General features: G+C 41.5%; 1 protein-coding gene across 28 annotated transcripts in view; it reads left to right on the forward strand.

Annotated features, from left to right (window-relative positions):
• The window catches only part of kcnma1a (potassium large conductance calcium-activated channel, subfamily M, alpha member 1a), a 150,609-nt gene continuing 138,307 nt past the window's right edge, over positions 1 to 12,302 (forward strand). For 10 of the 28 annotated variants that reach the window (XM_084947858.1, XM_084947860.1, XM_084947864.1 and 7 more), the window contains exon 1: positions 3 to 1,194. In XM_084947858.1, the coding sequence (XP_084803984.1) occupies positions 904 to 1,194 (291 nt within the window). In that variant the 5' untranslated portion in view covers positions 3 to 903. Of the gene's footprint in view, positions 1,195 to 12,302 lie in introns of all 28 variants that reach the window. The other 18 variants (XM_084947884.1, XM_084947869.1, XM_084947870.1 and 15 more) reach the window with 5 other exon arrangements.

A 12,302-nucleotide genomic window follows, 5' to 3' on the forward strand; every position in this document is an offset into this window, starting at 1 on the left:
TGCAATAAAGACGCAAAGGCGCAACTGTAGCCCACTTCTTCTTTATACGTCCGAGCAGCGGACTCCGGTCGGTACTTGGAATAAACGGTATTTCTGCCCTCTGTCCGTCTTTATTATTAGCGCTTCGCTCCGCCCTCCTACCTGTAAATCTCCCCGCTCTCCTCTGGAGCGGATCTGACAGGCGCTCTCAGCTGGCCGCTCCGTGCCAGGGCTGCAGCGGACCGAATGGAGACAGCGATAACCACCCGAGCGCCAGCCCTTTTACGCAGAATTGACAACGAAAACGCCCGCAAGAAAACAGTCTTGTTCTCTGCAGTGACAGCTACACACCTCTAGAATTAAATTAGATTCATGTGCACTTTCTCCCCAGCTTTTCCAACCTTTTTTTTTTCTTTTCCAGTCCTCTCACATTCGATTGACGCTTCAAGAAAGTGAAATCGATTCTCCGCCTGTGAATCGACACGATACCTGAATGGAAGACGGCTAGAGGTCGACTCGCCGAGATTGGGCTGCAACAATTTTCCCCGGCGCTGTGTTTACATTAACCGAAATATCAGTGGCAGCCTCGACGGCTGCAAACGATGCCGTCTCTGCCATGGCATATGGCGTGAAAGAGCCAGAGAACCCCCTCGGAAGGAGAAGCGCCTAAGATTCGTCATTATTGCGGATTTAAATGCCTCTCGCCAAAGGCCACCGACCCGCTGTTTTGGATAGGTTCGCGTGTGCCGTGTCTCCTTCTGTCACGAACAAACAATTCACAGGCTTGTGAAAAACAGAAAGAGACTTTATCGGGTGGGTAAACATAATCTACAGCAAAGAGGGAGATTTGTTTTTATTTTTCCCAAGCAATATGGCTGGTGAGTGGGGCTGGGGACGCTGGCACAGGCTCTCCAAGGCTCCTAAATGCTAGCTGAGGCAGATGGCACGGTTCCCCATGGAAGCGACAGCTCTATGAGGACAAGCAATATCAATAATAACATAAATCCGGACTCTTCAATCTTAATATCGAGGATGGCAGACGTTGTCATCCCGTACTCGTCCGAGGTGCCCTGCGACAATAATGGCCAGCGCATGTGGTGGGCATTCCTCGCCTCCTCCATGGTGACGTTTTTTGGGGGTCTCTTCATCATTCTGCTATGGAGGACCCTCAAATATCTGTGGACTGTTTGCTGTCACTGCAACATTAAAAACAAGGTATGTCTGCTGGCCCATCAACAGTCTTTCTTTCTGAATTTGCTCGTACATAATCACTGATGCACATGCTATACACATCCTTGTGTATTTCTATGGCACTGACCTGACTTCTTGTTCTATAATGGCTTTCATAACGCAAGCTGCATTTCCCTTGGCTGAATCTGATGGTTTCCTTTTTATGTACATCTTCTGCACACCCCGAAGTGCTGTGCCGATTGAAGCGCCTTTAGAATGAATTCAGCATGATTGTTATTGTCCTTTGGCTGTTTACTGCCTCCCACTCCTGAATGAAGGGGGGTGATGTTGCATGACAGCTATGGGTGGGATGAGAGGAGAGCAGTTCCTTCATTTTATTTAGCTTTAGCAACACACAAAAGTATCCTCATGCCACATCAGCTGCTAAGTTCTCAGGTGAATGTGTGGATTTCACATGGCATGCACTAGTTTTATGTAACCACGCATATGATCCTGCACTCCTAATGAAGTCCACTGGGACTTCTCATGGACATTAAGATTGAGATAGTGTGCCCTCTTCAATTTTGGATCCTTTCCCCCCTGCATTTATCCTCCTAAATGTTTACACTAGGTGTTTGTGCTGCACATCAAATATTTCCGTGGCATGATGAAGGTAACCTGTCTGCAGGACTAATATAGAAACGGTATAATAAGGGTGACTGCCCATTACTTTGCTGGGGGTAGATGAATCATGGCTGATTCACATTTGTATTAAAGGCAGCTTCATACGTGACTCACACACTTGTGTATAGTCCAAGTGGTCCCCTGAACAGAGGGGTGTTTTAAAAGTAATTCGCAGAGTGTGCAAAACACGGCTTACAGTGTTTTATTTTACGATGCTTACTTGCCATGGGAAATATGTTAATATTAATCCAAAGAACAAATACAAGAAAGCAAGTGCAGTCATGCTGCCGATCTGTCTTCAGCGGTTTTATAGAATTTGGGGGGAAAGAGGATGTTTTTGCATTGATGGACAGAAAGAACAGAGTGAGAATGATATCCTTTGTCCTTGATATTCAAATGAATGACCCTTCTCACTCCCACTGCTCTGCTGTCATGTGTTTTTGGTGGACTTGACCCTTTCCTGCCTGTATCTCTTTCTTATAAGGACTGGTATAAAATGGGACATAAAGAGCTGCACCCTTAAATTCAATTAATGTTTATTTATTTATTTTTAAACATAGAGCCAAATCACAATCACAATACTGTTGGGTTTCTATTTATTTGGAAGCAAATTCCAATAATCAAATGTCTGATGAGCAAGGGCTTTACGGGGGTGGGAAGGAAGAACTCCCTTTTAACAGGAAGATCTCACTTGTGGAAACAGGCTCAGGAAGTGAAAAAAGAAAGTGTGTTTTACTCCTATCTGCTCTAAGGGAGAGAGAGGACAAAAATGTAATGATATGCGTCAGTGGTAAATAAATCAACGCTCAGTGTCTCACAGGAGTTGGAACCTATTACAGCATATCTATAGGATGTCTCAAAGACAACTGATCCAGCCTTAAATATGTGCTTTATCAAAAAGGAAAGTTTTAATCCTAATCTTAAAAGGTGTCTGTCTCCCAAGTCCAAACTTGGAGCTGGTTCCGCAGAAGAGGGACCTGAAAGCTGACGGCTCTACCTCCCATTCTACTTTAGGAACCACAAGCCAGCAGTCTGAGAGCGGTGTGCTCCATTAGGATAATATACTGCTATGAGGTCTTTAAAATATGATGGGGTCTGATTATTAAAAAATTTGTATGTGAAGAGAAGGAGTTTGAATTTGATTCTGCATTTAACAGGGAGCCAATGAAGAGAAGTCAATATGTGGAAAAATATGCTCTCTTTGTAGTTGCCGTCAGTACTCTACAGTAACTACAGTGCTTTGGATTAACTGAAGGCTTTTCAGGCAACTTTTAGAATAATCTGATAATAGTGAATAACAGTAGTTTACCTTAGAAGTAACAAATGCATGAACTAGGTTTTCAGCATCACCTCAAGACAGGATATTTCTAATTTTAGAGCTATTGCGATGGTGAAGGGAAGCATTTTTAAATATTTGTTTAATGTGAACATTGAATAACATATTCTGATCAAAAATGACTCAGATTCCTCACACTGTTACTGGAGGTTACTGCCATCCACGATACGTGAAACACCATGTTTCTAAGATGTTTAGTTCCAAATATAATAACCACTGACTTGAGAAGACAATTGGAGCTCATCCAGATGTTTGTCTTTAAGACACACCTGTTGTTTAACAGGTGTTAAAACAACTGGCCTTATAGAGAAATAAATAAAGTAGTGTTTTATAATTTAAATAGTATTGGTCCCAGTACAGAACCCTGTGGAACTCCATGACTAACTTTTTGTTTTTTACTTAAACAAATTGGAGTCTACCAGATAGATATGATTCAAACCATTATAGTGTAGTTCCTTTAATACCTACAATGCATTCTAGTCTCTGTATTAAAATGATATGATCAGCTGTATCGAATGCTACACTGAGGTTTAACAACACGAGCATAGAGATGAGTTCACTGTCAAAGGCAATCAGATCATTTATAACCTTCACTAGTGCTGTTTCTATGCTACAATGCACTTTAAATCTCGACTGAAACTCTTCAAATATACCATTCCTCTGCAAATAATCTGTTTACTGTTTCCACTCTTCCAAGGATTTTAGAAATAAGAGGAAGATTGTAGAATGTTCTATAGTTAGCTGAGACGGTTTAATTACAGCCACCTTGAAAGCCTGTGGTGCGTATCCTGTTAATAGAAATACATTTTCTACACCAGTATTAGCTGTCAGGATTCTGTCATTTAGTTGTGCTCATGGATCCTGGTGTAAGAAATGGCATCAAACCATATGTCTTCCCTCATACTTCTCACCATCCCGCTGAGAAAGTGATGAAAACAAACCATGCAAATATAATTAGGTATCCATCTTGTGACTGTTAGTCAGTATCTGTTTGCATCTTATATCTTGCAAATGAGATGAAATGGCAAAAAATGAGAGCGTGTATCTTAGTTCGTACTTTCCCTTTGTTTTTGTGTTGCTGTGTGTGGAAGGCAGAGTCATCCCGTTAGGTGACTTTGATAGGCTTGACACTTGGCTGCTGAGGGAAAAGGCTTGTTAGGGGTATTAAGAAGGGGAAACTGGATCTGTGTTCAGCTGACTAGTGCAGCAGGCTAAGTTGGCATGTGTCAGAAACAGGATGCATAGCTGGCGTGGTGGCGGTGGTCAGCTTTCTGTGGCGGTACTGGGAACCTGGAATCACGGGCAAGGAAACAGAGGTGGAAACTCTGAGAGAGACACAGGAGGAAATGGAAACGGGGGGGGTTTGAGGGTGACGAAGGGTTTTAGAGGGGGTGTTGTGTTACATACCTTGTGTAGTGTCCTCGTGTGCTCTGCTGTTGATACACAGCTGTATCCTAACTCTTCTCTGTCAGGCTTATAAGATAGAAGTGAAAGATCAAAGGATCGTACTGGAAGAAGGAAAAAGATGAGAAGATGTAGAAGTAGAAGTAAAACGTCAAGTGCAGTATTTTGGACTTGGCCATTTCAAGTCTGCAAACCTGCGCTGTGCTGTTCTTAAAACGGCAAAGCTGATAAATGCACCTAAGAGTTGTTGGAAAAATGATCAAAACTCCGTAAACAAGCGATGTTTACAGCATTACCTCTGCCTCTCTAAAACAAGGCAAGACACTTGTATTCCACACTACAGAACAATACTTTATAGGTCTGGTTCTTCCTCCTGAGTGGACTGAAAAAAAAAAAAAGCCCAACATAAGATAATAATAATAATAAAAAAAGCTATTGATGTTCCTGGCATTGTGCTGTAATGGCTATATTTATGGAATCATTTATCTGCCAGGCATTTCAGATTGCCCAAATGCCATTTTTAAACCACATATTTACTACATTTCTAATTTGATTTGCTTCAAGTTATCCTGTAAACAGCCGTTCTCTCGCTGCCTGTGTGAGCTTGATTATTCAATTCCCTTTTTACAGTAAAGACTTCACACAGTCTAAATAAGGGGTTTCCTAAGAAGGGAAAGTCTCACTCAAGAAAATTATAATGCATATGCATGACTGAGGGGAAATGTAAGCATACCCACTCAGAGGTACTGAAGTGGAGGACACTAAGGCAACGCTGACAGGCTTGTTAATATATAAGCCTGCTCTTTATTTTCCTCATGTAGAGTCCTGGACCGTTTTTTGTGGTGTGATGCTTCAATGCGGTATGGTTATCTAATGGTCTAGTTATCTACTCTGCATCATGCCACCTCCAGGAGTTCTTATATGACGCCTGTGTTATTTTGAATGTGTGAGGAGGAGGAGGCGTATAGAGGCTTTGCATTTGTGGCACCACTTTCTATTCAAGCATGAATGGCGCCATTGTCCTCTGTAGAAAGTGGCTCAGTGAAAACTCTGAGAAATCCTCGATCAGGTCTGTTCTACGGGTGAGAAGCAAATCAAATTATTCGAATGACTGACATAATGAGTCCAATTAACCTTAACCAACGCGCATGGTAAATATTTGCGAAGCTTAAGAAAAAACAAACGGTGGGAACCAATCAGAAGATTAGTCAATCCATAGCGCGGACAATCGAAACAACAGCTCAGTGCTCATCATACTGTGAGTGAAAATGTCGAAAATATCAGAAAGGAAAAATGTGGAAAAAAAAATAGTTTAATAGAATGATGAATAAAGGAAAGCTCTGGCAGATTATAATATACTGAAATACTTGTTGCTACACTGTGTATAACTATTAATATCATGCACTGTTGTCTCACCACATTCTCACAGAAGTTTATGAAATAATCAAAATATTTATCGATTGATTTTGTGGTTATGGGCATAAATTTTCCTTTCTTTGAACAATTGTTGCTTCAGTCTGAGGGCAGGTTCCAAATGCGTCTCTTTTTATTTACGATCATAGTGTACTCCTTCCAGCTCCAGCAACCTAAGTCTGCATTTAAGAGGCAGGACATGGCAGCAGTATAAGTCACTCGCCATTCTTTTACAGAGTACAGTTTAAAACCCCATCTGTGACTAATGCATTTTGCACTTTGTTTGCTATTATTTTAACACTTGGGTTATGTTTTTATTTGCTGTTTGGATAGATTTAAGTGTAAAAGTGCACAGTGAGGCTCTAAATCTACCTAGTCACACTTTGAAAATAACCGTGTTTGCCTTAAAGTCCAGATACCAAATGCGTCAAAGCTCTTTTTTGTAGATTGTCTCCATGACCTCTGCAGGAGTCTCGTAACCATACAAGTGCAGACACAAAGCATATGCTGTCACTGTTGGTCTGTTTACACAATCAGAACAATTGCATTTTTAAAATTTTTAAAAATCTTTTCCCGTGAGGTCAACTTTACTGTTAAACTGCTACTTCATTTACACAAGACTCCACTGATGTTCAGAAGAAACCTGGCGTTGGACTTTGAGATGTAGAAACAGGCTTCTGTTACAATGCGGTTTCACATCAGCTACACACCGGTATGAACTGACAGTACACAGCTGCTGTACGAGCAACAAAAGAGTGAACTGTCACGTACTTCAGTCCAAGCACCACACCACCCATTGTATCTCTGTGTTTTGATGAGACATATACACCAAATGAGGCTAAAAAAAATACACCTCCCACCTCACCTCAGTACAACAGCTGATGCAGCTACCTTCAGCCTCCCCCTCATCCCCCTAAGGTGCAACATGCAGAGTTTTATGTTCACTTTAGAGCCAACAGCCATCAGGACTGTGCAATTGTTTCTGTCTAAACAGCCCAACGAGAACAGCGATGGAGCTGTGCTCCTCGCTCTGCATGTACACTCGACTCTGTATTTGCTTTGCTGTATCCAAATCTGATATATTTGCATGCTTTTTTTGTCCTGGGTCTACACTCTATATTTGTCTTTGTAGTAATGATGACAAACATTATACACTATTGTTTACTCATTAAATTACACAGCAAATATAGCTGTTTTACATTTGCGGTCTGACACATAAAATTTGTTTGACCCTTTCCGTCACCAGTGTTACATTTTTCTCTATAAATATAAATTCTGCTTTATGTGATACGGCATTTGTTGCTCATTTTTACATTACTGTGCAAAAATCTTGAGTCACCTGCTATTTCTTTAAATTTTGTCAAATTTTCTTGCAAAATCTTTCATATGTAATGCTGGTATTTTAAAGGTCATCCCAATTATAGGAAATTGTAATACTGATGAATTACTTGTTGAAGTTCAATACTGTGCAAGTGTTGGGTTCAGCTCTAATTTATATATATTTTTATATTTTGTTTCCAAGTAGCAGTTCTTCAGACTTTCTGAAGCGCTTTCAAAGTTTGGACATTGGCTGCTTTTTCAGTCATCTTTAGTCCACTCGATGTACCTGGCCATTTTCAGACGAATGCATTTTTTCATTTGTTAAGCCTCTTAATACTGACCTCTGAATCGTTCACACATAAAACAACGCACCGATGGACCAGTGTTGTCTACACATAACAGACGACTTAGTAAAAAACCAAATGCAAATCTTTTCATGCATTTTGTAACTAGCACACTGTAACACAAACACTTTAGTTGAACCTTAAAAAAGCCAAAGATAAAACAGTTTGAGAGGCATAAAATAGCATTTTTCTTTCCACTTATTTTTAAACCAACAAGATGATTCCCAAAGAGATGCTATGTGCTATTACCCAAAACTTGGCATATGTTGGCATGGTGTGCAGTGTGTCCTTGAAAAAAGTGAGGAAACTAGATAAGTGGAGGACAAAAATGTATTGTCAGGCCTAAAAACTATCTGCAGCAGATGAAAAGAGTCTGAAAGTCATGTTCTTACGAAATCAGAAAAAAATCAAGCAAAGACTTGAGAGATGCATCTTGTTCTGCAGCTGATCCATGTACTGTTCACTGAAGCCTCGTGAGAAATGGTCCCAGTGGAGAGGTGGCTGAGGTTTGCTAAATTATATAAGAACTGGATTGCAAATTAATGGCAACAGGTCTTGTAGAGTGATGAATCCAGATCTGAGGTCAGAAACATGCTGCCAGATTTTGATCCACCATGAAATACCATCGGGGAGCATCTGATTGGCAATGACTTTATTTTTCAGAATAACAATAAAAGTGCTCCACTGTGTGTTTTTTCTATCAGTCATGGATTGGCCTCCCCAGGGTCCAGACTTCAACATTATTGAAGCAGTGTAGGACCATTTTGAGAGAGAAAGGAGCAAAAGGTAGCCAACAACAGCCAAAAAAAGAGCTGTGAAGAAGCCTGGAGAACTATTCCTGAAATCTACTTAGGGAAGCTTTCTTGTAATTTCTTTAAGAGTTTAGACCAGGGGTGGGCAATCTCAGTCCACGAGGGCCGGTGTCCCTGCAGGTTTTAGATCTCACCTTGGGTCAACACACCTGAATCACATGATTAGTTCGTTACCAGGCCTCTGGAGAACTTCAGGACATGTTGAGGAGCTAATTTAGCCATTTAAATCAGCTGTGTTGGTTCGAGGACACATCTAAAACCTGCAGGGACACCGGCCCTCGTGGACTGAGATTGCCCACCCCTGGTTTAGACTGTGTTGTAGTAAAAAGGTGGTCATACCAAATATTGATTTTCAAGCTCATAAGAATTGCCCAAACAGTTTATGCCTCATATATTGTATTTCCATATGTTTACATGTTTCAATAAATAACTGCACCACTTTCCTAGCAAATTACAATGAATGGCTCAAGACTCTTGTACAGGACTGTACAATGATTCAAATTTTAGCCTATTGTAGTTTCTTTTTTTAAATTCCTTGATATCAAAATCCTAACCTTCAGCAGGAGTAATAAATTAAAATAATTACATTTAATTTAAAATAGCCCATTTATCGTTGAAACCTTGAATTAAGCGTGTGCTGTTTCTGATGTTTGCAACAGACAAGTGTCAACAGGGCAATCACAAGGCTATTAAAGGTTTGTTTTCCTCAATGGGAATTTGATGTGTTGGCCAGACTGTGCTTGTGCATTTTCACTAATAAAGTTAAGGTTGAGAACGTATTTGGTCCTGAGGCTCCATCTTCTCTGACCCGTGTCAGTGTGTGGTTTAAGTTTTTGTGGTAAAAACATGATCAGAGTCTTAATAACTAACACTTGGTTGTTTAACGGTGGAACGGCAAATCTGTATTGTTTAAATCTGCTTTTAAACTGCGAGGAGAAATCAATCCAATGAGCCTCTCTAATGAAATATGGCAACCCCGGTGGATTTTAAATCATCCCAATGCATTTTCCATAATTGAAGATTGTTATTGATTTTTATGCACTAAGGCTTAGCTTTCATTCTAAGGAATTGATGAAAGATGAGTCCGAACCCCACCTCAGTGGTTCCGTGTCTTTGGCAACATTTCCCCGTATCACAAGGAAAAAAATATTCCACGACAGAGGAAATGAGGTGCGCTGGTGCACTCTTCGGTGCGCCTTTAAGCAGAATAGATTGTTGAGGTGCCTGCAGAGAGGAACTGTTGTGAGCCTGTGTATCCCTTGCTTTTGGCAACAGACCAGCTGCATTTTGCCAGAACAGCATAGTGCACACACCCTGCCATCAGCTGTCGCTCTCACTAACCCCGGCCTAACTTGGCCCAACTTGGTCCCCTTCAACCCAAAGCTTATGAAAATCCAGAACTAATTGAAAAAATACATGAAAAAAACCAAACCTTTTCCTAAAGAGCTGTATGTCTGCACACATGCACAGGTGCACTGAAGGCATGCGTGTAGGTGGACTATGTTCTCGTGGCATGTAGCTGAATTGCACGCGTCTTGTCATGTGTTGTTGACACTTGCGGGAGAGAGAGCATGCCTCACAGCTGTCCCAGGGCAGAGCGTGACCAGTTTCCACTCCAGCTCACATGCCTATTCCCAGCCCTTCTTTTCATAATCATTAGCTGGCTACTTATTTAATTTTAATTCTTTGTTCAGTCTATAAGAAGTCAGAAAAATGCTTCAAATTGGCAATATTTTCCAGAGCAAGGATGACCTCTTCAAAAAAAAAATCCAGTCAGCTATGTTAAGAAGGAAAGCAGAAATTTTCCTTCATAGCTCACTTAAAACCCATTAATCTATTTTTAAGATCCAGCCAAAAAGAAAAAGACATAAGCTGTGTGGAGTTTAGTAAAAATGTCTCACAATTTTAATTTGCTTTTAGATTCTGAGCAGATGGAGAAATAGATGTTGTACTTGAGCAGCACACACTAGATTTAACAAGCTTTTACAAACTGGCTATGTTCGGTATCACTGATTAACCTTCTTTTCTCATACTCCTCTAATGTGGAACGTGTGACTCATGAGTTATTATCTAGTGAAGATCCTCCCTGGGCCTGAAATGATGGCCATCTAGGGACAACTGTAGTGTGCCACAGTGATATATGTTAATCCACAGACAAGAAGTGGCCATATATCAGGCTGGACTATGTATATCATGGGATAGAGGTCCCCCGCCCCCCTACACCCAGGGCCGCCACTATGCTACCCTGCTGTCAGGCTGTTATGTCTTCTTTGGCCAGTCTCTGAACTATTAAAAGGACATCCGTACCCCAGGAAGCATTCAAAGGTGAAAGGTTAGAGGGGCAATGCGTACCTGGCTCCACAAGGGCGAAGAGCATTGGGATGATATTTCTAACATTTTCAAAGTGTGTGCGATACTGTCTTAAGCCACCTTATCCTCCTCCAGTCAAACTGGCAGTGGAAACGCATTTGCATATATCTCTGCTGGTTGAGACCTAAGCTGGCATGGGAGGCCTGCAGGAAGGAGATAGCTAGCTAGTACCTGGCTGTCCTGCTGGTTTACAGCTTATGGTTTCTAGTGTTTAACGACTTCTCTTTTTCAGCTGTAGTCAAACGGCTCAATGTCAGAGTTTGCATTGGTTGGGTCTGCACGACCTATAGTCAAGTCGTAGAACTCAACGTTTAAAGCTTTTTTTTATGCCTGACAATTTTTCACCTGAAAGGTTGAGCTGGTTTTTATATTTGGACGTTCATAGAGGGATAGCGGCATATAATCATCCTTCGTGCAGCATGTATTGGATTTAGTTTTTCTTTTATAGCTTAATTTAAAAAGTCACTTACATGTTTGTATGTTTCTTAGCAGTGGTAAAAAAGGAACTGTCTCAGAATGTTTTTGACTGTTTAAACTATGAAATATACTCGGATGTTCTATGTTTGCCATACAGAGCTATTAAAGTACTAGAAACAGCCTAACCTTGCATGTCGTTGCATGGAATCACAGCAGCCAGACAGACCAGCACATTCACCGCCATGGGACTCGCATTTTCTGGTGCTGATTATCAGGCAGAGCCAGCCATTTCCTAGCCTCCCCCTCATCTTCGTTCCACTCCCCTTAGCCCACCACCCACCTTGGATATCAACAATGCCAGTGGTGCACTGACACATGGACATCAAAACATGGTTAACGTTATAATTGGTGCTTTGAGCTGTGAGCGGTGATGCACAGAGAGCGATAGAGAGAGGGAGTGCGTAGAGGACATGGCAGTGACCTTCACAGATCCCAGCAGGCAGTGATTCTGCTTTAGAGATCCAATCTTTCTCTCTCGCTCTCTCTCGCGCTCTCTCTTAGCAACAGAAATGACTCTGTGAGGCCGAATCTGTGGGTGAGCACAGAAGCAAAACTTCCATTTTCTGAGAAGGTTGGTAAAGTGTTAGGATTACTCGTCTCCACCACCACCACCACCACCACCACCACAGCCGCTGCCCTCAGCAACCAGTCTCGATTAACCTCCTAGGTAGCCAGGCTAATATGCTAATTGTTTTTCTCCTTGCAGGCTAACAGCAGGATCAGGTTTCTCTGCCTTCATAGCCAGCATGCTACATTGCTTAGCTTGCACCTCATATGGCAGTAACCCAGTCCGTTTCTATTAGTAAACAGAAGCGTAGACACGGATTAAAGGGAATATTATTGAAGGGTGAATACAAACATGAATGACAGCAAAGGGCAGCCTAGTAGCTGAACCTTGTTCAGCCAAAGTATGCAGGCCTGCTTCACAATGATTTTACCTCTTGACTTCTTCTGACATTTTCCAGAGTGGCTGTGTAGAATGAATAGCCCAGC

This window comes from Perissodus microlepis, chromosome 13 (assembly GCF_051167445.1).
Source record: "Perissodus microlepis isolate ML-2025 ecotype Zambia chromosome 13, ASM5116744v1, whole genome shotgun sequence".
NCBI classification, from domain to species: domain Eukaryota; kingdom Metazoa; phylum Chordata; class Actinopteri; order Cichliformes; family Cichlidae; genus Perissodus; species Perissodus microlepis.